Below are 26853 nucleotides of genomic sequence, written 5' to 3'. Positions count from 1 at the left end.
CACAGAACTACAGGGAATGCACCAACCTACACAGCTTCCTGTTGATCTTTTTCATTTTTCTTTTGTACTGCTACTGCTTGGACTTCCTTTGGCTCGTTCCTGTCAAGTGCCTGCTGTAAGAAGAATAAGGGGCCTTGCTAAGAGGCACTTGCTGTTCTGAACCTCTCTGATTACCTGAAATTACAAGGTAATATTCCCCCACCCTCCCCCAAGGCATAAGACTTCAAAAGCAGCAGCAGTTCCAGTGTATTTCAGGGATCTGAAAACTGAAATTGAAGCCATTGTCAAGTTACCTGGTTTTGAAAAACTGAAAGTAAGTAAAGAAACACTCTTCAGAAAAGAAAAAGCTCCTCCATCAAATATTTTATCTGGAAGCTTATGCTACCCGAATCCCTCTTTTTGTAGAATAAATTCTCCATGTGGTAGAGTTATAAAAAAAGTGTCAGCCTTTATAGAAAACTAGCTTTTTAAAGAAGGTGCCTTGATTTTACGTAAAAAAAAGGAACACTTCTGTGCATTTCCTTTTGTGCTTATTTGTTTGTATTTTTGCATTTTGAACTTTTGCATTGTTTTGAACTTTTTGCTCATTTGTTTTGATTTTTTTCTAACAGTTGGGTCATGTTCTTAAGTGTGGTTTTCTTTTCCTTGGGATGATGTAGGGTCTGGGGGAGGAAGGAAGGGCCACTTCCATTTCCCAGGATAGCAACTGGATCCATCCACTGTTGGATGAAGTGATGTGGGGAAGTTGTGGAGCCTTGGTAGGGTGGGTACTAGGGCATGAGCTGCACTTATTTCTGTAGACTTTGGCACTTCTGCTGATTTGGTTGTTGAAAGCTGGCTAGAGCAATGCAGAAGTGTTGAGGGACTGCTGGTGGATTGGTGGCTGGCTCTAGGCTGGACTTAACCAGTGACTGTCTTCTGAGACCTGCTGGTCTGGCAGTGCCTGACCTTGTGCTGTCTCTAACGCTGGCACCTTGACCCACCTGGAATAACACCCCTTAGCAGTGGGAGCGGGGATTTGTCCTTTGCCCCCTGCACTGTTGCACTGGGTGTTTCCAGGCTCTCAGCTTTGGCACACAGCAGGCGCTGGATTGGTTTTACCTCTTTTCCCAGAACTGCTGGGGCCTTTAAGAAATGCAGTGTTGGCTCTGGAGCTGTGTGCTCTTTCCAAGTGGAAACTCCCAAGCAGGTCAGCTGCTTTCTGGCATGGGGTGGCTCAAGGGAACTCTAGCCTGCCCTGGGACACCTGGGACTTGGCACAATCTGTAGAGGAGGATCTAATCTGCAAATTACATCAGAGAGGAGGATTTAATCTCCAAGTTACAGCACGTAATTGGCTCTGCAAACACTGACGAAACCTGCCCCCCGTCAGGGCCGTGCACGGACACAAACACGGCGGCCAAGGTGTGAGGTGAGCCCAGGCTGTGGTGGCTGACTGCAGAGGACTTCCAGGCTCTGCAGAGAACTTCCAGGCTCCATCTGACCCCATCCCTGCTGCAGCTGGGCTGGGCTGCACTGGGGTAATCCCTGGAGCAGGAGTGGTGAGCACTGGAGTTACGTCCTGAGAAAGACTGCTGGCACTGGAGTTACGTCTTGAGAAAGAAGCCGCAGGGAGAGGGTGAGTGCTGGTGCTGAAGAAATGAATCAGGGTTTGCATTCCTGGGGCACCAGGGGTGGACTTCTGCTCTGCCCACTCCCTCCAGAGGCTCTGCTGCTCTCTGGTAAGCACCAGCAATGTCTGCATCCCTCTGCAGCTTGGAAGTGCCAGGCAACTGCTGTCCCCGGCTGGCAGCCAGAACAGCTTTCTAGAAATAAGCCCAGCAGATGGGAAATGTGGCCTGACTGCAGGAATCACATTCAGCTGCTGGGGTGGGAGGCTCCCAGGAAAAAAAAAATAGATCTTCTAAAAGGTTTCCTGTGGCCACATGAGCCTGAGAATCCATGCAAGGTGGGAAGTGTGGTGGCTGCCCTATGGGCTCTGCTTAGATGATGTTTGGGGCATTTGCAGCTGGGAGGCCTCTCAGTGTGGAGGGAGGGGGATGATCTGTCAGCTCCCAGACAGTGTTCCCAAAGCCATGGGCACGCTGGACTTGTATTACCTGGATATTTTCACCCCAAGGCTGTTTTGTAGCTCTACCCTTTAAGGGGAAAGGGTATTTGTGTACAGGACGCTCACCACGTTCTGGCTGTTTATGGGAATCAAGGTGCAATTTCCCATAAGGTCTTATTTCAAAGGAAGAATGAAAAGCAAAACTGAAAGCAGAGCCCAGTGGGAAAGGAGGGCATGTAGTGCCCACGTGCCCATGTGCCCCAGCTCCCACAGTGGCTCTGGCACAGTTGTGCCTGGCCCAGGAGCAGAAACCTCTGGCAAAAAACCTCTACCCAGCAGCACCAGGGGTCCCACTAAACAGGTGAGAACAGGGGAAAAAATAGAACTCCAGGGGTGCCCCTACATGGGCAAAACTTCCCACTGAATGGTTTGGAGGCTTTTGCTGTTTAAGTCACCCCTTGCACATGGGGTGTACTGCATTTAGTGAGTCCATCTCCTGCCGCCCCATTTCCTGAAGAGTTAAATCCCGACTTAGGCTTTTTCTGAGAAAATGGTGAAAGAATTCCCAGCCTGGATTTCAGACAAGTGACTCCAGGAGCTGTGCCACTGCCTCTCCCCTTCCTGTGCCAGCCATGGCCAAGATGGGATTAAATCCAAAAGGGCAAGGAGCCCCAGTGGCCCCAGAGCAGGCAAAGGCCCTGTCCCACACAAGCATTTTTAAAGGTAAATCTTCTCTTCAAGAGGAGTGGATGAGCAGCAAAGCTTGCTGGCAGAACAATAAAAAAAAAAAATCCCCTTTTGCAGGACTTGGAAAATGATTGGAGGAAAGGCTCCAACGAGCAGCACAGATAAGAAATGTAGGTGAAATGGTGCTTGCCACATCTGCACAGCATGCCTGACCTTTGTATTCACTGTGGCTACTAAATTTTCCTGACTGACACAATTCCAGTTCTTTTTTCCACAGCATTTTCTGTGCTTCATGTAGGACTGTCCTCCTGCCAGGCCAGAATACACACCCCCTGGGACCAGGGCACATCAGTCTGCAGCTCTCATCTGCATCCACTGGCACTGCAAGGTTTCTTCCCCAGAGTTCACACCCTGACTACAAGTCCTCTTTATCCCCTGTATTTGCTATCACAGCAGTATTTGGATTTTACTTCTCTTTTTATGGAAAAAAAATAGAATTGTTTTTCCATTTTCTCAATTTTCTTTCCTAACATTCAAATGGGATCACTTTGCTGCAATTAGATGGAATGGGTCTCTTCAATTTGCTGCTCCATTCCCTGATCTAGGTGATTTTTCCTCGGTTGTGATCATGTGGATGAACTGGGAACAACTTCACCTTGTAGGGTTGGAAATCTGGAAATATTTCTGAGGGTGAGAGAGTGCACCTTGCAGGTCACTGCCTCTCCAGCCACCCTGAGCACACCTTGCCAAAGCCAAGCCACAGGTCGGCTTGCTTAGGTGGCATATGTTTATTAGCAGGGCATTTGGAGATATGAAGTCTATCACAATATTTGAAAAGCTCGATAAAGGAACAGATGGCTTGATAGGAGATGATCTGACTAATGAAATGAGGGTTAACACTTCAACTGAGAAACAGTTTAAGTGGTTCTTAATAGTTTTAATTGTATTTAATACAAGCCTCAGGGTGTGCATCAGCTCCAATGGCTGATGCTGAGTGGTCCCTAGGCTCATTTTCCCCACTGCTCCTCTTTCTGGGTGGGCAACCTTTCCTGCCAGGCCTCACTCCACCTTTGGAGCAGAAAGGAGCAGGACAGGAGGAAAAGGTGGCAAATATAGTTTCAGAAGACATCTATCTCCCAGAAATGAAAGCAAACTCACAGCAATTCCCTTTTCTTCATCTTTGTGTACCTTTTCCTCCCCCAAAAAAACCCAGCCAGTCTTCAATGGTAATTTCACCCTGGGAAGGACAGCATCTAGAGGGGCATGAGGTTGCTTTGCTTTGTAGGATGAGGGTGGTGGGAGAGGGGCTGCTCCTCCCATGGTGTTCCATGAAGAAATCATTGTAGGAAATATCTCCAAGGACCCAGGTAACATCACCCCTTATGGCTGATGCCTGCCTGCATCTCTCTTGCTTCCTGCACTGGGTGGGCTCCAACACATGCTTGCTGTCCCCAGGCTGTGCCCTTTTTTCAAGCTGTGATTTTTTAAATTTGTGATAGGTTTTTGGTGGGCCTGTCAGCATCATACGTTTTCCAGCACTCAGAGGGGCACCATCTGCTCAAAAAGGAGCTGTGAACAAAATGTCTCAGACACTCAGAGTTTACCAAAAATGCAATTGCCTTAAAATCCCATATGGTGCATTGTTTCCCTTCCAGCATTGGCTGGCAGCAGAGGTGAAGTGACTAAGGCAGTTTCTGATTAGTTGCTGCATTTTCCTTTCTGGCCAAAATCGCTGGGGCCCAGCACAGTCACTTCTCACCTGTTTGACAGAAGGTTTTCTTCAGCCTCAGCTGCTGAAAGCCACAGGGTACTGGGATTCAAAGACCTCCCCTCTATTACTTTTAAAGTGAGCTTCCTTGACTCTGGCTGTCGCAAGAAGCCTTGCAGGGAGGGATGTGGTCAATGCTGATACCTCAAGCATATTTTTTTTCCAGGCAATTCTGGGGCCTCTCTTGGTGACATGGAGGCAATAGCAGCTCCTTGCCCGAGGAAAGCCATGCCTTGAAGTCACTTGTGGCTCCTAAGTGTGGCAGTGCCATGGGGCAGTGTGGGTGCATGTAGAGGGGAAAGCCGGCCAAGGTCTCTGGATTTTGTGGGGTTGCAAAAAAAAGCAAATGCTGCAAGGAAACATTTATTAGTCCAGGATAACATAAGATTCGAAATACCAAAGCAGGAGGAATGTTCTTTCAGCTCTAAAAATAGCCCCCTTGGCCTTTAAAACACTGAGAAGCATACACAGTACATGCCTTTCTGTGGGAGCATCTGTCCTCTCCCTTGGTGATGCAGCCACTTTGGTAAGGGCTCAGGGGACCTGCTGGTGCAGTGCTTGCTCTGAGGATCAGCACTCTGAGGGGTTTTCAGTCCCTGGGGATCAGAGACATGAAATCTCTTCAGAATGTTGCATGAGGGCCAAAGCTGCAGGGTGAAGGAGCTTTTCTTGCTAGAAGGGCAGCCTACAAAATACTGATAAACTGCTGATGTGTAAGTCAGCTCATTTCTGGGGGTTGACATGGATTTAGGCATCTGTCTGTTTTGTGTTGGTTCATAAGTGATGGCACCAGGACAAAATTTTGACTAAGTGCTACCCAATTTGGATTTTAGGAAAACAAACAAGACAGTCGCTGAATAACATCAGTCATCCTGACAGAGAGAGATGCGAGGAAGAGGAAAAAGAAGTGGTAGCATTCACATTGAGTTAATCCCATAAAGATGAGACAGCGAAGTGACCCTTCCACCCCAGGAAACTGTCCCAAATGGTTATCACTGAGCTGTTTTGCTGGGAATGTTTCTTCTCAAAATTCCATCCAAAGAGATACTCCACAGAGATCACAAAGCCCACCACCCAGTAGGAAAGGGAAAAGAGATGAGAGAGGCTCTTCCTGGGGTCTCTTGCAACTGAGTGGCTGCTCCCTTGAGGCCTTTCCAAGCAGCCATCCACACGGGCAGCGCTTCCCGGCAGGACTGCGAGGACGCGGGGTTTGTGAGGCGAGCCCTCCCCGCCGCCTCGGCCGCTCGGAGCAGAGGGCGCCGCAGGCCGGCCAGGTGCTCCTGCCCTGGCAGGGCAGGCACAGGGAAGCAGGCGGAGCAGGGACCCTTTGGCACGGCCGCACCGGGGACAGCCCGCGGGCAGCGGTACGGCCGCGGCTGCACACGGGCCCGAGGGGTGCCCTGAGGGCCGGGGGGCTGCGGCCGCGTCCCGGCAGCCCAAGCCCGGCGCTCAGAGCGACACACGAGCCCCCGGTGGCCGCGGCGGCCGCGGGCCCGCCCGTCCGGGGCGGGGCTCGGCGGGGCGGGGGCTCGGACCCAGCCCGGCCGCCGGAGCCGGAGCCGTCCGCAGGTGCGCAGGTAGGAGCCGCTCCCGGCAGCGCCAGCCACCCCCTCCCGTGTCGCTGTCGCCCCGCCCTGTCGCGAATGGTCGCCGCCGCCCCGGGCGCGGTGCGGGTGCCCCGGAGCCCCCGAGCTGCGAGCGGGGCAGGGCTGGGGCGGGGGCGCCGCGGGGGCTGCGGCAGAGCCGGGAGCGCCGCGCTGCCTGTCCGGCAGCGCCCTGTGTCACCGCAGACACGGGCCAGGTAAGAGCATTAGAGCCGCTTCCCCCAGGGCCTGAGGGACAGGGCTGTGGAACCGCGCTCCCGGGTGATGATTTCGGCGTCCCTCCCGCCCGTGAATCCGTCCCTTCGGCGCTGCGGGTGGCAGGACTCGGCGGGGTCCTCGGCCAGGTTGCTGCATGGGGGTCTGTGAAGGAGCTCACGTGGGCTGAGGTTGTGGGGTGGGACAGGTCCTGCCTTCCGCAGATTCTGTCAGGATGTCCTGTCAGGACGTGCAGGCGGTGTCCGGTTAAATTCCCTGGAGGGAATTTAAGGTGTCGGGAAAGGCCATTCAGCTGTGCTGGGGTGCCTCAGGGAAGGAAGGGCGAGATCCTCTCTCTGAGTGATAGAAAGGTGCTGGGTGCTGATGTCCCAGGGGCGCTTGGGATCTCAGGCTTAGCTTTTAGTTAAGAGCATCATGCTTGTGCCAGACCTTTGATTCAGAGCCCTTAAGATGTAAAGGTTGCAGAAATTCGAGTTAACCTTTCTGCCTTTGTGGTTTTTTGTTGTTTTTTTTTTTTTTTTCTTTTCAAGCAAAGCTGCTTGTGAAATTGACCCTAAGGGTTGTCTGATCAACATGCACACAGTCCTCATGCCATGGCAGTGCACACAAGCATGGTTAATTAGGAATAGCAATTCAATATGGAGGAGGGCAGTGTGTGGAAGGTATATCCTGACACTGACTGCCTGTTGTGTCTTGCTCAAGCAGATGACAGTGCCTAAAAGAAGGGGGCTTGATTCTTGCCCACTTTCTGCCTCTGGATAATGGGATGAAAACAGAGGACTCCTATTTGCTTGGCAAATGTCTTGCTCCTGATTTCACTGCTGAACTATTTAAAGTCAAATTGTTTTCTTGTGGTTTATCCATGCTCAGCTGTCAGCATTTTCTGAACCTTGGTGCTGAAAGTGCAGTTGTTTAATTTCCCCTTTTAAGAGTCTTTGTGCTGCAGTGTTTGCTTTTCAGATGCAGAGCAGGGATGTGTGCCTTTGAGAACACCAATGTTTTCAATTTTTTTTTTCCTTGGAAGAAATGTCATGTCTGTGGTTCTGTCTCTTCCCCCAGCCATATCCGGGCAGCCTGAGATTGCAGGATTGCAGTTTGGCCCAACAGAGAGACTTTAAGGTCTCAATCCTGCAGTCCAAGCTGAAGCAATGAGCTCTGATTACAGGTTGAGTGGGAGCAAAAAAAGGTCTGTGAGAAAAGACAAACATGATCCTAGGCAATATATTGGGAAGGATACATTGGGATAGGGCGTGGTGGAAGGTGAGGAGGCTGCTGCTCCAGTAGAAGGCTTTGACCATGACTCTCTGAGTGCAAACTCCTCTGTGCCACTGATTTCCAGTGTGACACCTCAGTGAGCAAATCACTGGCCTTGGTGTCTAAAATGGGAATAGTCTCAAGAAGACTTGCAAAAGTCTCTCCTTGCCTTAGGTCCCTTCAGGTTGCAGAAGAGGTCACCTGAGGTTCAGGGATGAGGGCAGGAGGAGAGTGAAAAGGAAGAAAAACAGATTGGGAACAGGTGAAGAGAGAAGGGCAGAGTGAATGGGAGGAGAGGAAAAGACTGATGCAGCTTCAAAAACCATGAAAGGAACTGTTAAAACAGCTATAGGTTACCTCACATGGGGTTTATTGCACATTTTAAATGCTGAGCTTGCTACTGGATGGTCCTGCCTGCCAGGGAGAGGTCTGGGCTGCCTCTCCCATGGGTAGCAAAGGGAAGGGAGCAAAAGCCTGGAGGATGTGGGCTGACCTGCTGCAATGGTGGGGAGAGTGTCCAGCATCCTCCCTGCAATTTCCTGAGCTGGGGCAGGTCCAGGTACTTAGGGAGAGAACTTTTGCTCTTGCTGTACTATTTCTTGCTTCCAGTGAGGAACCACTGGTATTAATAGTGGTGACTGCCTAAACCAGAAGAGCCAGTGGCCCTTCAGTTTTGGCACAGGACAGCAAGAGTGGGTTTTGCTTGGCCAAGACACTGAGGATGGCCACAGCTTTGTCAGAGAGAGCCTTCTCATGTGGTCTTGGCTCTTAGACGTAGTTTAATGTGGTCTCCTACAAGAAAGTCTGTCTCTGGAAATATTTCAATAGACTTAAAAAGTAATAATCCCTCTGGATACAGTGTAGAGGCTGCTCACACGGGCTTGGCCCCTGTTTTACAGCTGGAAGCTGTCCCTTGTGTTTGCTTGAAGGGAAACCCTGTATGGCACCTTCCTACTGTAGCTCACCCAAACACCCTACAAACTGCAATTTATGGTTGTAGCAGCTTGAGACACTGGTAAAACAAGGAAATTAATTCCTACAAATAAGGAATGCTGGCAATGAAGTGGTGAACACCACAGAAATGCCTGTCTATGATGGCTTACCCCGTACTTTGCCTTTCAGGGCAAATGATTTCCACAGGTCTCAACAGAGTGAAAAGACAATCCCTGTGCCAGAGAGGGCCACTTTAGTGGGGTGACAAGAGCCAAGTCATGGGTACTGCATGTCCATTCCTTGTAGCTCATCCTCTGGCCCATCACCTCGTTGCTGCTCCTCTGGGGCTTTGGTGGTTAATACCTGAAGAAAAGGGCCTCTTTCTGTGGAGGAGGAGAAAGTCCTTAGCCTGAAGAGGTTGGTGAGGGACAACTGTCCTGAGAAACGGTGTGCTCTGCCACGGTCCCTAACAGCTCACAGGCCTTGGGTGTTTTTCCCAGGATGAGATGCATTTACCAAAAGAAATGCTGCTCTGGGGACAGTGTACGTCTCTCCAAAAGTGTAAAGCTGCAAAGTGCAGTGAAGAAAGGAGCTTATGCATCCAAAAGGTGAATAGGAGAGGGGTGAAAGGGATAAGAGAGATGAAAGACAGGGTAAACAGGTAAGAGAAGCCCTGCTTACACCCCATGAGAAGCTCTGTAGCTCGAGTGTGTGTTTTCTTGTTTGATGCGGAAAACCAGTGGCAGCGTAGAAAAAGTAGGGGAACCTGGAATTTTTCTGGCCTTGCAGGGTGTGTACTCTCTCATCCATAAACTACAGGAGGAGACAATATGATCAGGAATAACGTACTGCCAAGTCTGTTCCCCTGGGCTTGTCTGTTTTTCCTTACTTCAAAACTCTTTGTAAGTCAACACTTGAAGTTTCACCTCCCTGTTAAGTGTTCTTTGCCACGCCCAGCACTTACACTGTTTTCCCGATAATGGGACAAACCTTTTGGGCAGGCTTCCTTCCCCCTTCTGATGTCGTGTGTGTCTTGGCTTTGCTTGCTGGTGCACGTTGGAAATTATTGAAGACATTTGTAATTTGTGGAACCGAGGAGTGAATAAAACACCTTAATCAGTTTATTAATACCCTGTCAAGACCTTTGTACGTTATGGGGGGAGAAACACTCAATCTGCTTGTTGCTGCTTCATTAGATTGGGGTGGTTGAGGTGGAGGACAGTCCTGGACTGGACAGCTTGCCTGCTTAGTGACTGACTTACTGGGCTTTGCCATAGCATCAGCCTGCATTTCTGTATCGCTTGCAGAGCAAGGAGATAGTTTTGGAGACTCTTTCCTCACAGCACAGCTGAAGCAGGGAGAGCTTTGCTGTCTTTTTTTTTTTTTTTTTTCTTTTTTTAGGAGATAGATAGCCCTACTCATTTTCCAGCAACTCTTTAGTTTGGGGGTTGGCTGGGACTTTGAGGTAAGCGTCCTTCTCACAAGCATCCCAAACCAAAGGACTCTCAAGGGGAAGATATGCCCCTGTGGTCGTGGTGGTGGTGGGAGATTGTGTATTTAGGCCGTGTTGAGACTCTGCTAGAGATTTCCCTTGTGTCTCAGAGGTCTGGTGAAAGTGGCTCCAGTCTTGAGTCTCTCTGTGTTAAGGAAACTTTCCTGTCTGACCACCCAGAAGCCACTCTGTCAGTCACTCTCCCACCACCCCAGGCTGTCAGTGCTGGGACTGAAGTCCTTTCACAGTGTGTGGTTCCATTAAGCTGATGTGTGTCTTGACTCCCCACACACCCCACATTTACACAGTCAGACAGGTTTTCCTCACTGCCTGGACCCCAGGATTCCCATAGCAGAGTCCCAGAAGCCTGGACCTTTAAAGTAATTTAATCATGGTGCAGTAACACCATAACAGCTTGAATTCATGCCTTCAGGGGAACTCCCTGCACTGAGGAATCCCTGGCCTTTTATACCCTCACAGTCTGTGTGCCCCTTCCAATCGAGATATTTAGTCTGGGGCCCTCTGGCTGTTTATTTGGCTTCTACAGAGTCTCTGGGGTGACCAGCCACCCTTGTGCCACAGGTCTCCATGCCCTTTGCTGAGCAAAGGGTAGATGCCAGGTCATGGCCCCTTGCATGTGGCTCCAGCCACCACCACAACCTGCAGCTCTCACTGCAGCTGCTCACCAAGCTGCTACTTGTATTCCTCAACATCTGCACTTGGAGAGAGTAAGGCATCTGCCCTGGGAGGTGGGCAGTCCAGCACACACTGGGAGGACTCACTGGGAGCTGGTTGTCACCTGGCTTGTGCAGCCCCTGGGGTCAGGAGGAGCTGGGATGGCTGTGTCTTGCAGTGAGTGTTCCCTAGCAGCATGGGATCCCTGGGGCAAAGAAACACACAGCACCTGCAAAATGCACTTCTCCTCAGCTCGCCCTGGCTGCTCCTGCCTGGTTTCAGTGCCTGCTGCCCCAGCTCCTTCTGTCTGAGCTGGATGTTACCTCTGCCTTACCCAGCTCCTCTCTCTGCCCCCTTTATCTATTTGCAGGCTGAGGGCCATGACTGCCCAAGCCCTGCTCATGATGTGAGTGGGACTTCATGGAAGTCAGTATGATCTGGCATAGGTCCATGGGTCAAAGCCTGCAGAACACCCCTTTAGTCCTGTGGTGGCAAACCAGATTAATTTTTCCTCTTCTAGCACCCAGGAGCGTGGTCTGGAAGTCGGGTGTGCCTGGTTCGTGCAGCGCCAAATGCAAGACAGGCAGACGCAGCCCACAGGAGTTGAGAGTCGGCGCCTCTGGCTGTAAAACAGCAGCTCAGCACTGGTTGCTAAATGGCCTGTAAGTACTTGCACCCGTGTGGGACTGAGGTTGAAGGTTGTGGGGCAGCAAGAAGCAGAAAACCAAGGGCACTTTCTGAAGTACAGTGGGATGCACTGGCCTCAGGGCACAGCAGTACTGCAGGAATATCTCTGGGTCAGACACTATAGATATCAATATGTCCTTTACTGCCCCTGTTTTTTGGTGATTAGAAGGTTTCATTCCTTTGTTGCACTTGGCCCATCTCTGATAGGTTTATGTTGGCCAGAGCATTTCATTAGCACACTGGATGCAGTCACAGTGTATGAAATGAGACAAGAAACATGTACTGATGTTGCCATGGGTGAAAACATCACCTCTCAACATTGTTGCAGGATTACTGAAGCATCTCTCCTGCTTCCCCCACGCACAACCCAGAGATGTCTTTACCTTTTCCCATTCCTCTTGTATAAATGAAATGAAAATGGCATTTCTGCACAGCCATGAGATGATAGGTGGGTACCTGGAGCAAGCAGAACATCCTACCCTGCTGACAGAGGGGATCACTTCTTTTCCTGTTACCCCACCATTTTGTTATGTATTTACAAGCCTTTGTCACATCTTATCTCTCTCATTGTGCACTCACACTGGAAACCTTGAGATAAACCTGAAAACGCCCTGCTTTGTTATGTTGGCATTTGTGACTTGTGGGTGGCAGGTTATATAATGTGCTGGTTTGTATCCACTCAGTTACAGTGATTAGCTATCAAGTGACTGGGGTTATTTTTGCTTTTAAAAGCAACAGAGATCTATAGTGGGCTCCCCCAAAAGACAGAATGTGTTTGTTCCCCTTTGATTGTTGCTGACTGGCAGCAATTCTTTATGACTTGCTCTATGTTTTGAACAGTGTCCTCCTTCTCGCAGTGCTCCTGCCTTTGTACCTATTCTCTGAAATAACCCAATGGCCTAGTGCTGTGAAATGCAGGAGTGTTACTCTGGCTTATTATGCATTTCAAATGCATCTGCATGCTTTAGTCTTAAAAAAGATGTATGATTCTCTTAATGTGGTAATTTTGTCCTTCCTTACATTCGTGTTCTCTGGTGAAAGCAACTTCAGGAGGAGCCTGTAACTTTGCTTGGCAGATGGAATTAAGATGTCCATATTAAATGAACCTTGAGCAAGCAGCAGTATATGTTTGGTGAGCTGCCTGCTGTAATTGAAGTGTGTACATTGGAGGAACGGAAGCTTAATTGGTTGAGGGTGTATAGCAGGGCAACGGTAAAAAAAGCAGAGCAAGCAGCTGACAGTCTAAGCAGATTTAGACATAAAAATGGAACTGGAGATGAGTAAGCTTGCATTGAGAGGAATTCTCAAGACACACACAGGGGCAGTGCTAATGTGAAACTCTTTTCAGTTCTGCACCCTGACTCAGATGGCAGCAGGAGCATACCTCAACAGGGGTTTTGCAGTGCTGGTGTGAGAGGGTGTGTCAAGAGGGATTGGAAAACCACATGTGAGCTTTTGAGAAGGTGGGCTGGGTCAGCTGTGATTACTGAAAATGTTTTTGTTGGTTTTGTGAATCCATTGCACCATGAGGACTTTCTGTGCCTGCCTTTGCAAGCCTTAGTGATGGAAGACACATGGCTATGGGAAATTACCAACTGCCTCTTGGATGCAGTATGTTTATTTGGGAGAACATGGGCTGGTAGAGGTTGCTGTTGTTGCCAGCTGGAGTTGACTGCTCAGATTTGGCATCACTGGACATGGCAGCAATGCAGAACAGAGCTGTGGAGAGGAAGTTTGGCTTGATGTCATCCCCGTGGAGCAATTAACTATCAAAGAGTTTGTTTCTACATTTCCCATAAAGAATTTTGGTAATTTTTCCTATCACTCTTGGCACTTTTCTTTGGCTAAAGTGGTGTGGTTCTGTAGGAGAGGCTGATGTTTGGGCTCCTTGTTCTCTTGTTCCTGTCTGCTTTCAGAAGTGCTGGTCTTTGTGTGCATGGGGGTCTCCCAACTTGAAGATACAAACACTGGGAACATCCCTGAAGATGACAAGGCTAACCCAAAGGCAGCTGCTCAGAATGATGTCTGCTGAACACTAGCGCAAAGCTAGGCAGGTTTGACACATGTTCAAGGTTTCTCCTTTGGAAGAAGTTGGGATTACATGTAATTTTGTTCCTGGCACCTGAATAACACAGCAGGGAGTAAGTGAGGAATGTGCAGGAGCTGAGCTGTGTTTTTAAACCATCCTCTGCCCACGTTGGGGTGCTGAAACATAACCAAGCCATGGCTGGCATTAAAAAGTGCTGCTGTTTGGGGACATGGAGGAAAGGGACCCTTCTTTCCTATTTTTGGTGTTTCATCTGTCAGATGCAGGCTTCCTTCTTTTTAACTGTCTGGAATTAGGGTCTCTGAACTATGAAGCTGGCTTCCCATCAGAACACCGTGCTCTGCACTGATTGCTCATTTAATATGCAATGATTTCAGATGTCATTTTCTGTTAGTGGCTGATGGAAGGGGACTCAGTGTGGCACAGTGAATATTAAACAGAGGGCTGTTTTCCAAGGAGGTGGGTCTGTAGCCATGTTGCTCTGACTCTGAGGAGGTTGGGCACTAGCCTTGGCCTCGCTCCATTTTAGAGCTCAGTACAAAACAGTGGTTATCTAGACAGAATTCTCACAGTTCCCCACTTCTGGTGTGGAATCCATGTCCCTGTGTGCTGCCTCACTGCTCTGCCTTGGGGAAAACCCTTGCCACCTCCCTCTCTGCATGACAGGCAATGCTGAAATAGCTTGTGAAGGCTGCTGCTTCCATGCTGGGAGGTGGAGGAGCTTCAGCAACCCATTATGAGGACAGGTGTTATGGCTACTGTTTGATTTTATTGTGTAAATGAAACTTCTGTGCCTTTCCAAGGGTGAAGGGTAAATAATAAGATGTGCCATTCCTTGACAGGAAATAATTGTGTTACCTTTGCTTAGTCCAGCCACCACCAGAGAACAGAGGAGAGTCGAGCACAGCAGTAATTACCATGCAGGGCAGACAAGGGCTGGAACAGGAGATGGTGTTACCTGCCTGTTCCCTTCAGCCAAGGCAGGAAGGGGGGAATTTGGCCGCAGTCATCACAGTCTCCCTTGTGTGGGGTGCTGGCACTTGGCCACTGTGCTGCCAGAGGCTGTCAGGGACACGGTCCTGTGGCAGGTGGGGCAGCTGCCACCTGGAAGTAGTCCCTGAGTTTGCTGTCGCGGGTCTCCCAGTGCCACAGCACCACCCAACACCAGCTAAGGAATGCTGCTGCAGTGCTGCTGAGCAGCAGGAGGAAAAGGCAAGGGCAGCACTTCATGGAATAGATGCAAGCAGGACAGCAGGAGCTGTGCAGGTTACAGAAATGTGAGATGTTGTGTCTCCTGTGCTGGAGGAGAGGAACAGAAGTGAGATGGGAAATCTATTCCTTCCTGCTGATAATTTCTTCTGATCTGTTCACTGTGCTAAAGATCTGTATGCACACTGGAGCTGCTTGCCTTTTAAATCAGCATGCTTAATACTTGCATCATTTCATGCTCCTTGTCTGCAGTTCTCTCTGCTCCCAGGTCAGAGGAGAGACCTTATCTGACTGCTTTTCTGTCTTTTAAGGCTTGGAATTCAGCCTTACTCCAGGCTGGCTGTACGCACAGCACCAAATCGTGGCCTCTGGCTTTGTGCAAGTGAGGTGTGATCTGGGCGCTGCCAGGGTGTTGTTTTGTACCCCTGCTAGGCCATGTGCAGGGAAAACAAGATAGCTGACCTGTAGAGGTGAGTGTGCCATGCCTTCTACAGGGTGAGGGGAGCCTCACTCAAGCTCTTCAGCCTCTGTCCCAGTGAGGCAGGGCAGGAATTGGTGCCTGGGACCCCGGGCAGTCCAGCCAGCATGTCCTTGGCAGCTTGGGGTGCCTTAGGGGAGCAGTGAGCTGGGGGCTGCTGTGACATGGTGAGAGTGCTGACTCTCTTCTGGGTCTTCACAGCAGGGAGCAGACCATGGCTCTGTGCTGCAGATGTAGGAAGGCCAGGGGAGAGGAGGAGGATGACAATGTAGGTACTTTCTTCTATAGGGCTTTAAGAACATGGATGAGGTAATTGAGCTGTAAATGCAAGCAGGCTCGAGTGAGAGGCTGTCATCTCTAAGTTGTCCTGGCACCCCAGGGTGCTTCACTATGCCATGTGGGTGCTGGTGGCCCCAGGGAATGCGTGCCCTGCAGCACGGAGTGGGGCACAAGTGCTGCTGCCCTGGTGAAAACAAAGCTGGACCTGTGAGCCTGGTGTTGTTCCCCTCGCTTTGTATCTCTTGGCTGTGCTGGTGCCTGGAGGAACTTTTATGGAGGAGGACAGAGCATGAGAAAATACTTGATCCACTATCAAAGGACTCTCATGGAGGCGTAGGACTGACTCTCTGTGTTCGCAGCACAGCAGCGCTTCTGAATTGCACATATTACAGGAACAGCCCCGGCATTCCAGATGCTCGTCCAGCATGATCTTGCCTGGAGGACAGATGCTGTTCCTCGGGAGGCGCTGTCTGCAGCGTCCTCACGCCACATGCAGGATTTCACAGTGCCTGCATGTCAAGGGCTGATGCCGCTGGCAGCCTCATCCCGACTCCCGACAGCGCGCTGGGAGCCGGCACTGGAGCTTGGCTCCCCTCTATGTGTGGCCAGACGCTATTTTTAGCTGCTTGCTGTGGCCAGGATGGGAGCTGGTCGTGCCCTTTGCGGAGATGAAGCCAGCACGGGCATCCCTCTCTCTCCATGCTGCAGCTGAGGCAGCGTGTGGAATTGGTAATGATCCTTGGTTCGGAGGCTGCCTTGCCTTGTGCGTCGGGGAAGTAGCAGGGAATCAGAGCTGCAGGTCTTGTGGTCACCTTGCACAAAATCCTTGAGAGAAGTGCTTTGAAAACCACTCAAATTCTGTAGGTGTGGTTGAAAAGTCCCCCGCTGCTGGGTTCTGGTGGCTCGGTTGTTACAAACTGCTTGGAGGATGCTGCCTGCGGGCATAGCTTAACCCCTTGTGGCCATGAGCAGCTTGGTACCTCGGCACTGCTGTGGGGATGCCCTTCCTGCTCTCAGAAGAGGGGGGCTGAAGAGGGTGGGTGCCTCAGCCCTCTGTTTTTACTTTGTTCTTTGTTTCTAGCAGGTATGGATGGGAAGAAATGCAGCGTGTGGATGTTTTTACCTCTTGTTTTTACCCTGTTTACATCAGCTGGATTATGGATAGTGTAAGTTATTTCCTGCTGCTTATTTGGGAGGCTGCTTCTCATTAAGGAGAGTCTTTTGGGGATGCTGTGCTCGTGAGCTACTGTGGGGCTGGGAAGGCACATGATAGGGGCAGGGGCCAGTCTGTGCCACTTCATGGCTTGAAGCATCACATTTTTATCCCTGTGTTTCTGTGCTCCCCAGGCCAAGCTGCTGACCTTGCTTTCTTCCTGGTATGTGCTACTGGGAGCTGCCTTAAAAGATGCAGCCAAAAATATAAAAATTTCCTTTCATGACATTTTCTTTGAATGACTCAGCAGAGCTCTTGGAGAAACACTTAAGCCCTGCTTTGGGGTAGAAATTCAAAATCTGCAGCATCCACACTGAAAACCTGCCAGCAGCTTAATGCTGACACCTCACTTTCTCCCTAATGTTTCTTACCAAAATGTCCATAAGACATGCACTTCCCTGAGCTGGGCTCTCTCCAAGCATGCAGGCAGATGACTGCAGCATGAATTTGGGAGTGAAAAATGTGTGATCAGCAGCTATGCTCAGGCTGAGAAGCAGTTATGTTGTAGGATGTGGCTCTGGCCATGGTCTATGGATGCTGTTTTTCAGCAGCAGGGGCAGCTTAAGCCTTTTGTCTGCCTCTACTGCTTGCTGTTTTTCTCCCATCCCCTCTCTATTAAAACAGCTTTTGTGCATGGAGTACCATAGTAAACCTGATGAGTCAAAATGACTCAAAGTAAAAATGAAAACATTCCCCTGGCTGGTTGTTTTTAAAGCAGCTCAGTTCAGTGACCCTGTTTGTCTACTCAACCATGCAAACCAGATGCAACACAAAGGAAGGCACATGGACAGAGAAATAATAAAACTGCCTGCTTGGGCAGAGGGAAACACAGGATCCTCCAGCAGATCCTGCCAGTGGGCTTGAAACACTTAATGTGTTGTTTGAGTGATATTTAGAATGGAAGCTAGGATGAGGTTTTACACTATTTCCTTTTTTCTTTTCCCTTTTTCTTGACAGGTACTTTATAGCAGTGGAAGATAACAAAATTCTCCCACTAAGTGTACCAGATAGGTAAGAGCTGTTTGTGGGCTTTATAGTCAATCACTTGTTTCTTAGAAATAACGAAACAATTACAGCAAAATGGGAAAGAAAACCTCGAATCTTTATTCCTGTTCCTGTGTCTCTTAGGAAACCTGGTGCCAAAAGACCGCCTTATATAAGGTAAATGAATTATTTTCTTCTAAGTTCTGCTCTGGTTAATGGTTGCTATTTATGTGTCTTTGCCATCCTAGAGTTACAATGATACACTTTATATTTTCAAGTATTGCAGGTGATGCACCTCCTGCAAGCTGTGTGTTTAGTCAAGTCATGAACATGGCAGCATTTCTAGGTAGGAACCACAACTGGAGTTTCTTTCTTTCTGTTTGTTTTAAGAGTCACTGAAACATAAGTAATATCCTGTACATATTCTTCTTGAATGTGATGATGTGAAACCTTTTGAACTCTGTGTTTCGTTGCTGCTTCTTCCCATTGCAAAGAAAGAAATGTAACAGGGGAAATGCAACCTCCAGACTGCAAATGTGTTGTGGGAGGCGTGATGGTATGTGACTGTCTTGGCCTTGGTGATCATAAAATGGTTGAGTTTAGAACTTCTGCTGTAATGACAAAAAAGGAATTTAGGGAGTCAAAGCAGAATTGATCTCCTAAATTTCAAAAAAGCAAGCTTTAGGCTCTTCAGGGAGGTACTTAGCAGAATATCTCAGGAATCTGCTTTTGAGGCTTAGGTGTTGATGAGGGCTGGTCAGTCTTTAAGAACCACCTTTCAGAAGCACAGGAGCAGAGAACCCAGCTGTGTGATTGTGCTCAAAGAGTGGGGCAGAGGACCAGCTTGGCTTAAGAGGAGAAAGCCATTATATGGTCTCTGGAGGAGAGCTTAGGCTTTGCAGGAAGATTGCAGAGCCTGTGGTTAGTATATGGAGGGAGAACACAGGAAAGCCCAGAGCTCAAATTGATTTAAAACTGGCCAGAGTTGTTTCACAGAGTGTTTTTAAGTATGTGAATGGCAAAAGGAGGCCTAAAGCAAATGTTGGACAGATAGTGGTTAAAGGCTGTAACCTGACTAATAGGGATGAAGAGAAGGCATTCAATGCTTTTTTCTGCCTCAGTCTTTAATAAAATGCTGATAGACCTTGGGTTATCTAGTCCTCTGGGTTGGAGGGAGCAGTGTGGGAGCAGTGACTGTCCATTTGTGAGGACTGGAATTGTCAGGGACCAGATGTATCAGCTGAATGCTCACAAGTCCCTTGGTCGTGGAAGGGATTCATCGCAGAATACTGAAGGAGGTAGTGAATGTTAGGGCAGGACCCCTCTGTATCATCTACCAAATGTCTTGGGATTCTGGGAAGGGTCCTGCTGACTGGAAGCCAGCCAGTGTTATTCCAACCTAGAAGAAGGGCATGAAGAAACACTCTGAGACCTACAGACCTGTTGGTCTAACCTCAGTTCCTGGAAAAATGATGGACAAGATGGTACGGGCACATTTAAAGAATGATGCAATCACCAGGCTCAGTCAGCATGGGCTCACAAAGGGAGAGTCCTGTTAAAGAAATTCAGTATCCTTCCATGATAAGGCCACAGACCTGGTGGATGAAGGGAAGGTGTTGGATGTAGCTTTTCTGGATTTTAATAAGACTTTTGACACTGTCCCTCACAGCAACCTTCTGGAGAAGTTGCCCACCTGTGAGATCATCAGGTTCACAGTGCACTGGGTGAAGAAGTGTCTGAAGGCAGGGCTCACAGGGCTGTAGAGAAGCCCCATCTGGCTGCAATGCAGCCACCAGTGCTGTCCCTCAGGGCTCAGTTCTAGGGCCAGTTCTGTCCAATATTTTTATCAACAATCTGAATTAATGATGTGAAGGCACCATTAGCAAGGTTGCTGGTGATCCCAAACTGAGAGGTGCTGTTGGCTCTCCTGAGAAACCAGGTGCCTTCCAAGTCTAAGTGCTGTATCCTGCACCTGGGACAGAGTAACACTGGGCTTAAGTATGAATGGGAAGAGGATGCAGAAAGGGAGGTGTGGATCTCTTCCACCTCAGATCCAGCAATAGGAATGGTTCAAAACTGCTCCAGAAGGAGTTTAAACTGAACATTAGGAAGCATTTTTTTACTGAGAGAGCTGTCAAACACTGGAATAGGATTCCTAGTGAGATGGTTGATGGCCCAAACCTGTCACTGTTTAAGAAGCATCTGGACCATGCCCTCAGTAACATGCTTTAACTTTTGGTCAGCTCTGAATTGGTCAGGTAGCTGAATTTGCTGATTGTTGTAGGCCCCTTCCAACAGAAATAGTCTGTTCTGTTCTAATCTCTGCTTTGTGGATAAAGTCAGTCTTTCCTCTGTTGTATTTGTGTACTTCTGAGAGCTGCTTTTGGCTTGTATTTCTGACCACCTTAGTTATGTCAAAGCTAAAGGAGAGGAAAATTACAAAAACATGCTAGAAATGTGGGAATTACTGAAATTGAAAATATCATTGTTTTGCTGGGAATGGTTTTAATCATTTAAAGCATTGTCATTCCCATTAAGTTTAGAAGATGATCACATAATTTCAAGAGTCTGTATTGTAGATACAGAAATTAAAAAGTTCTTGTACATGTGCTTGAGTAGTCACAGGTGGCTGTCCCAAACAATTGCCTGGGGATGGGAAATAGAAATCCTCTTTTTGGGGTGGAACAAAGTTCTCATTTTTAAGGATTTGGAGTGGATTGATTCACTAGAGTAATTGTGAGAGAGTAAATTCAACTGTCTTTTGCAGTTTGGGTAATTTTCACTTGCAGTGCCCTTATTTTTCTAAACCATGTTTTCAGTATTATACCAGGGATAATATATTTTTGATATTATACCAAAAAGTGCAGATCTAATTTGCTAAGGCAAACTATTTACAACAATATGAGCTACTTGCTATTGATTTGAGCATGAGCATAAGAAGGTGTTTGCCAGCAAGCAAATTTCCCTGTTCAACTAAATTGGTTTTTAGTGGTCTGGCTTGAATCACATCTGAAGGCCAGCTGATTGCCTGGCTTTCTGTGTTGTTCCATGCACCATTCACTAGGGAGGGCAAAAATATACTATTTGAGTATCTACTGGGGTTATGCCATATCATATGAGGTATGATATATCATATCTATCATGTATCATATACCACAATGCTTGGGGGAATTGGAATAAATGTTACTCCGTTCCTCATGGAAAATTAGTGCAGCATTTTGGCTTATGTTTGTGGCAACAGAACTTGTTCCAGAAGAGCAGTGGACGTTATGGCAAACCCTGCAGAAATATGTATGTGCCATTCACATGCTTTTAAATACAAGTGAGGTTTGACATATGCCCTCCAGCAGAGCTCACGACTCGTCAGTGGAGTGAAGCAATGCAAGTCCAGGTGCCACTAAGTGAATGCATGGTGTGCATGTATTGGACTGTGTGCTGGGAGCTTCACAGGCAAGCAGGAAGGTGTTCTTTCCCCCAGAAAATTTGCATACAAAGCATAATGAGAAAAGGAAGCCTGGAGCTTGCTATAGCTGGATTACAATAGAAGTGCTTCCTGTGCTTAATCTTGTCCCTGATTAAGGAGGAGGGGGCCATGCAGAAGCACAAAGCCAGCCTGCAGGTAGAAAGAGGAGGAGGGGGCTGTGAGGCCCCAGGCAGGTGTTTGCTGCAGCAGGTTCTCCCTACTGATGTCCCTTGCCTTGTGTTTCCTTCCCAGCGCTTGTTGTGGCTGTCCTGCGCTTCATTCAGCTGAAGCCAAAGGTGCTCACCCCTTGGCTGAACATCAGCGGCTTGGTGGCTCTGTGCTTGGCCTCTTTTGGGATGACCCTACTCGGCAACTTTCAGGTACTGCTCTGCAGGCTTGGACTGCTCTGTCTGTGATGTGACTTCCCTGCTTTTCTAGTGGCTCTGCTTGGGTCTTTGAGCCAGCTGTGATGTGAGCCTGGGAAAAGCACGTGCATTCACAAGCACCTGTGGCATTCACATCCTCTGAAAAAAATCCCTTCGCCCAGGATTTTTCTCCTGGGAAGCTGAGAAGCCTCAGGGAAAAGGAAAACAATTCTTATCTCATTTGCTTCTCCTGTGTTTTGCTGGTGTGGAATGTGTTTGGAGATTGTTTACCCACAGGTGATTGCCTGATTGGATTCTGGTGTGAGTTGTTTGACTCTTTGGCCAATTGGGGCCAAGCTGAGTCGGGACTCTGGAAAGAGTCACGAGTTTTCATTATTATCTTTTTAGCATTCAGTATCTTTTCTGTATTCTTTAGTATAGTTTAGAATAGTATTGTTTAATAAATATAATATAATATTATAAAGTAATAAATTAGCCTTCTGAGAACATGGAGTCAGATGCATCATTCCTGCCTTCATCGGGGCAGTTCTCAGCTAATACAATACCAGCCCTCCCTTTACCTGCTTTGCCACCTCTATCTGCCACTTGTGAGCCGAGATGAAGGGCCACAATCACTTTTCACGTGTCTCCAGCAGGGTTTGCACCTGCATGTTTACACCTGACCTGCTGAGAGCCTGAGCAGGAGCCTCCTGGACCTCTTGAGCCTGGCGAGTCAGCACAGATTGCCCTGGGTAAAAGGGTCGAGCAGGAAGTTTGTGCAAACAGATCTGTGCAAACAGATGTACAAATGCCCATACCAATTTAGCAGACAGCTCAGTATCCTTCTTTTAAAACACATGTTGCTTTAAATCCACCTCTTGCTGATCCTCAGACCTGCCATGTGAGGGACACAGCAGAGGAGTGCCAGGACTTCTCCGGATGTGGTGGGTGTCTGGGTGAGGGCCCTCCCATTCTTCCTGTCTCCTGCAATGCTATAGCAACAAACATCTGCCACATCTGTAGGGATGGGTGTCCCCTGTGATCACCATTGTGCCTGTCAGGGCTGCAGTGAAAATCGAGGTGTTAGAGTCAGTGGGGCTTGGGTTTGACTCTGAGGCTCTGGCTCTCACCGAGGTGCACGTAATGACCCCCAGTAATGGCAGGAATTGAGAAAGGCCAATGCAGGCTGACTGCTTCCCTGGCTTTGCATGACAGGGACCCAATACAGAAATGGTACTTGTCTTGGGAAGGGTAAGGAGGATCTCTTTGGATTGTACAGTTATTGAAGGAGCTTGGTGTCTTTTACAGTTTTATTTTTTCTTTTTGAATGAGGTATGAGATAATTTGACTTTTATGGACTTGGGTTTCCTAACTCCACTGCACAAGCCCAAAACCTAGGGTCTTGTTTTTTCACAAGAGCTTTCCAGCTAGGAATTATGAAGCCTTTGTAACAGCTTTGTCTACCTCTGAGAAGAGTACAGGCACTAGGAAACGGTTTCGACCTCGCCTTCCTTTTTTCAGTCTTTAGAGCAAATGATTGTAATTTAACAGTAGATGCTTTGAATCTTGCCTGGCTATAAATTCTGATTATTCTCTGATATCTTATTCTAACTATCCATTCCATGTTAGTTACCTAGATCTTTTGCCAAACATGAAAACGTGCTGTAATGAGACCTTAATCTATGCCTCTCCCTGCCTGACTGCTGAGCTGAATTTGGCATTAAATCATATTTCTGGAACATTTTACATTGGGTGTTTTAGAGGGACATTATAACTGTGAGTCCCTTGCAGTGCTGACTGTCTTGGGAAAGGCAGCTCAATCCCATTTTTGCCTGAATAATTATTTGGACCTACTCCCGAAAGAAATTCGGGGTAGAGAGGAGGGGAGATATCAGTAGAGGCACAGCAACGAGATTGTTGTTCTATAGATTGTGTCTTGTTTGATGGGTATTTGTTAAATCATCAAACAGGAATTAAGGCTGCAGGGAGAAGTTACAGACTGGGGGTTTCTTTTCTAGAAAAGCCTCAGAGGCAGAGGGAAAATGGAAATTGTTTGGCTTAAGTCCGTGCTGGACTTTTTGAATGGATTTACAGCCTCAAGGGATCTTTTTGCAGATTCTTGCTAGTTGAACCTGGCTGTCATTTTGCCTTGCAGTGTTGCACAGTCAGAGCCCTGTGGGACAGGGCAGCCCAAGGAGCAGGGAAGCACTGGCACTCCAGGGAGGTTAGGTTCATGTTGCCTCAGACCCCAGTGGTCCAGGATTTGGTGTAACTTGCCAAACCAGGATGGGCAGAAGAGGAAATTTGGAGGAACTTGCCAAACCAGGAGCATCTATTTGTGTTTTGGCTTGTGCTAGCTCAGGGGAGTGCCAGGGCTCTGCTCCCTGCAGCTGGCACTGAAGGTGCACAATTAGCATCCATTGCAGGGAGCTATACAAGACCCACAGTGGGTTGTCCTTGTCTGCCCTGGCCATCACTTCGAGCCAAGGAAGAATTTATTTCTGAGCTCTGCATTTGTGAGTCTTGTCAGGGAGCTGTGGAGACAGTCCCCAAGCAAGTGCATTCTCCACAGTGCTCTTGGGCTTTGGGCAAAAGATCTGCTTGACTGTGACAGCTGTCAACTCACCTTGGTTATGTTACACCTTACCCCTCTGCCAGAAGAAATGATACAGCATCTCTGTCTCACACCCCAGTGATCCCGCTCTCCCCTACCATCCCCCTCAGCACAATCCATTTAGCTCTCAGATAATTCCTGTTGTGTCCAGGCAATCACTGCTTTATTTGTTCCTAGCTCTCCAATGATGAGGAGATCCACAATGTGGGCACATCGCTGACCTTTGGCTTTGGGACACTGGCATGCTGGATCCAGTCTGCCCTTACCCTCAAGATCAACCTGAAGAATGAGGGGCGGAAAGCTGGGATTCCACGAGTGGCTCTCTCAGCCAGCATCACCCTCTGCGTGGTGCTCTGTATCCTTTTGTCTTGCTCCCCAGGAAGCCAGGCATTGTGTCTGTTCTGCAGCAGCTCTTCTCACACCTGTCCTAAGATCTCAAAGCATTTTGGAATGCTAATCAGTCTGTCTTCATGGCGCAATCCTATTTCAGTGCCACACTGTGTAGAGTGATGCTTCCAGATTTCACAGAAAGGGACAGTTTAGCAGGTGATCTAAATAGAAGGAAGTATTTCACAGTGTGGGCTGAAAGGTGTTCCCATTGCCTGTGGTGGGTGCAGTGATCTTATCCAGTTCCCACTAGGAAGCTCCTGGCAGGTAGGGGCCCACAGTCAGCTCCTCACTTGCTGGCTCTGTCCCTGGCTGGCTGGATGCTCAGGCAAATCACTGACTTCTCTGCACCTGAGTCTTCCCCTCTGTAAATATTTATCATCCTGATCTGGGATCAGGAAGCCCTGGTCTGTATAGGAGAGCTGCTGTGCTCCATGGGCATCATTGGACACCTGACATCCCTTTCATCTCTAGCATCACATTCACACTCTCCTCATGATGGCTGGATGGGTTGACTTATCCAGGTGACTTTGTTCAGATTTTTGGTGACTTTGTTCAGATTTTTTTCCCTGTTGACTTTCAAACTGGTTGGTTTCTCTGCTCCCACTCGTTCTCCTTGACTTCCCTCTTCCAGATTTCATCCTTATGGCCCAGGGCATTCACATGCATGCTTCCAGGATCCAGTGGGGCCTAGTGATGTGCTTCCTGTGCTACTTTGGCACCTTTGCGGTGGAGTTCAGGCATTACAGATTTGAGATAATTTGTTCTGAGTACCAGGAAAACTTTCTGAGCTTTTCTGAAAGCTTATCAGAAGCCTCTGAGTACCAGACAGATCAGGTGTAGCCTGTCTTCTGGCAGGGGGGGAGGGGGGCAGGTGTGGTCTCATGGGTGAAACATGACCTCATTTACACTTTTTTTAATGAGTTTCTTTTCATGTGCAATCATGATGGTATTGCCAAAGGGCTCTGAGGGCGGCTGTCTCACTAAGATCCAAACAAACAGAGGTGTCTGCTGGAAGAGGAGTGGCTCCATCTCAATGGCAGTGTGAGAGTGCACAAGCTGCTTAGTTTGTGCCACCCAGTGACTCTTTCTGAGTGGCTCTGTCACACTCCTGTTGTTCAAAACATTCAGCAGCCTGTCCTTGTGATGCCCCTCTGAGGCTGGTCCTGCTCAGCCCGCCCTGCAGGGAAGGTGGTGAAGGAAGCAGACCTCTCCTAACAGCAAGAGTCTTCAGGAGCCACCTGTTCCTGAGTCACCAGACTGCATCTTCCCTGTGTTTCCTGTGTTGTTTCCTTTGATGTCAGCTGGGGGAGCTTGGTAAGGGGAGCAAGAGCAGCTGTTTCTTCAGAACCTGGAATCAGACACAGAAGACCCCAGTGGACTGGCTTTTATGGCAAGCAGGCAGGCATTTCTTCCAGCCTGGAAAGCGGCCGACGGTAAATCTGGGTTTGGAAGGAACTGTGCTGTGATCAGGAAGTGAGACTTGGCTGGTGCTGCCTTGTAGCCAGGCAGATCCTCCCCAGGCCAGAGGGGTGACACAGTGGGGTGCTGTTCTTGGCTTCCTGGTGGGCACTGGTGGGAGTGAGGTGCTGAATTGAGATGGGAACATCTGTGTGCTCTGAAGGCGACCTAGAAGAGGCTGCTTTTTCCATGTGTAGTGCTTCCACCACACATTGTATATAGTATTGCAAAAGCTTTTTAAAAAATTTTTTATGTTCACTGAGGGGGAAAACATTGTGTTAGAGACACCAGGCTCATCTGCTCCATGAGAAGAGTACCAGTGCTTCTGGGCACAGGGTTTGGTTTTGCTCCTTGTGCAAGCCAAACTTCAGACGTACTGGTTTGGGCTCTGGGTCCCTCAGTGTGGCCAGCTGTCCTGAGGGGAGCCTGCCACAAGTTTAAATGGGCTTCCAAGGTGCCAGGAGGGAGTTCTGGCACAGAGGCTGGCTGATCTGCCTGAGGGCTGGAGGTGTGAAAGGGAACAGCAAAACCAGAAGGGCTTCTCCCTCCCTAAAGGGAGGTTTTCAAACAGAAGGTCTATTTTCAGAGAAGGAGCTCAAAACCTGATTTTGGGAAGGCTGCTGTATGGCCTGGGTAGGGGAGTGATGGGAGTTGCTTCTCATGAACATGGCTCCTATTTTCCTCCATAAATGAGGCTCAGCTTAGGTTTACATCTTGTCTGAGCTGCAGGAAAACAAGCAGAAATTAAAATGATAGGAAAAGGCACTTGAAGGGGAACTCGAACTGCTCTGTGGCATTTCTGACAGAGAGGGAAAAGGCAAAAGGGCATTTAGTCTTTTGCAAAGGTCACAGGCCTCTCCTGAGAGGAGAAACAGTTGAGACAAACTGTGTGTTAAGTAGAAAGCTTTTAGCCAGCCCTTTATTTTCTGTGCAACAAAACTTGTTCTCAGGCAGCTGTTACAAATCCAGAGGATTTTTGGCCAACAG

At 48.6% G+C, this 26853-nt stretch overlaps 1 protein-coding gene across 5 annotated transcripts; it reads left to right on the top strand.

The window, feature by feature from the left end:
- Positions 1–119: 119 nt before the first annotated feature.
- Positions 120–25255, top strand: TMEM150C (transmembrane protein 150C). Of its 5 annotated transcripts, none has more exons than XM_084204120.1 (9): positions 120–187; positions 11200–11341; positions 16461–16545; positions 17550–17603; positions 17721–17753; positions 17855–17922; positions 21292–21419; positions 24196–24373; positions 25040–25255. In XM_084204120.1, the coding sequence occupies exons 2-9, from the start codon at positions 11335–11337 to the stop codon at positions 25246–25248; spliced, it is 762 nt and encodes a 253-aa protein (XP_084060246.1). In that variant the 5' UTR covers positions 120–187; positions 11200–11334; the 3' UTR covers positions 25249–25255. The 5 variants fall into 5 exon arrangements, with proteins under 5 accessions (XP_084060246.1, XP_084060247.1, XP_084060244.1 ...); XM_084204121.1 differs by lacking the exon at positions 120–187 and adding an exon at positions 1406–1618 and having other exon boundaries at positions 16464–16545; XM_084204118.1 differs by lacking the exon at positions 120–187 and adding an exon at positions 1406–1618.
- The last annotated feature ends 1598 nt before the right edge of the window (positions 25256–26853 follow it).

The sequence above is a fragment of the Fringilla coelebs genome (assembly GCF_963513975.1).
Source record: "Fringilla coelebs genome assembly, chromosome: 4".
In the NCBI taxonomy this organism is placed as follows: Eukaryota; Metazoa; Chordata; class Aves; order Passeriformes; family Fringillidae; genus Fringilla; species Fringilla coelebs.
Note: the sequence above shows the minus strand (reverse complement) of the source record. Positions and strands in the feature narration are given on the sequence as shown.

Bases quoted from the DNA above. Each gene is read 5' to 3' on its own strand.
- TMEM150C (XM_084204120.1), top strand. The intron at 17,604-17,720 runs GTAAGAGCTGTT...TGTGTCTCTTAG, and splicing joins CCACTAAGTGTACCAGATAG to GAAACCTGGTGCCAAAAGAC. The intron at 17,754-17,854 runs GTAAATGAATTA...TATATTTTCAAG, and splicing joins AAAAGACCGCCTTATATAAG to TATTGCAGGTGATGCACCTC.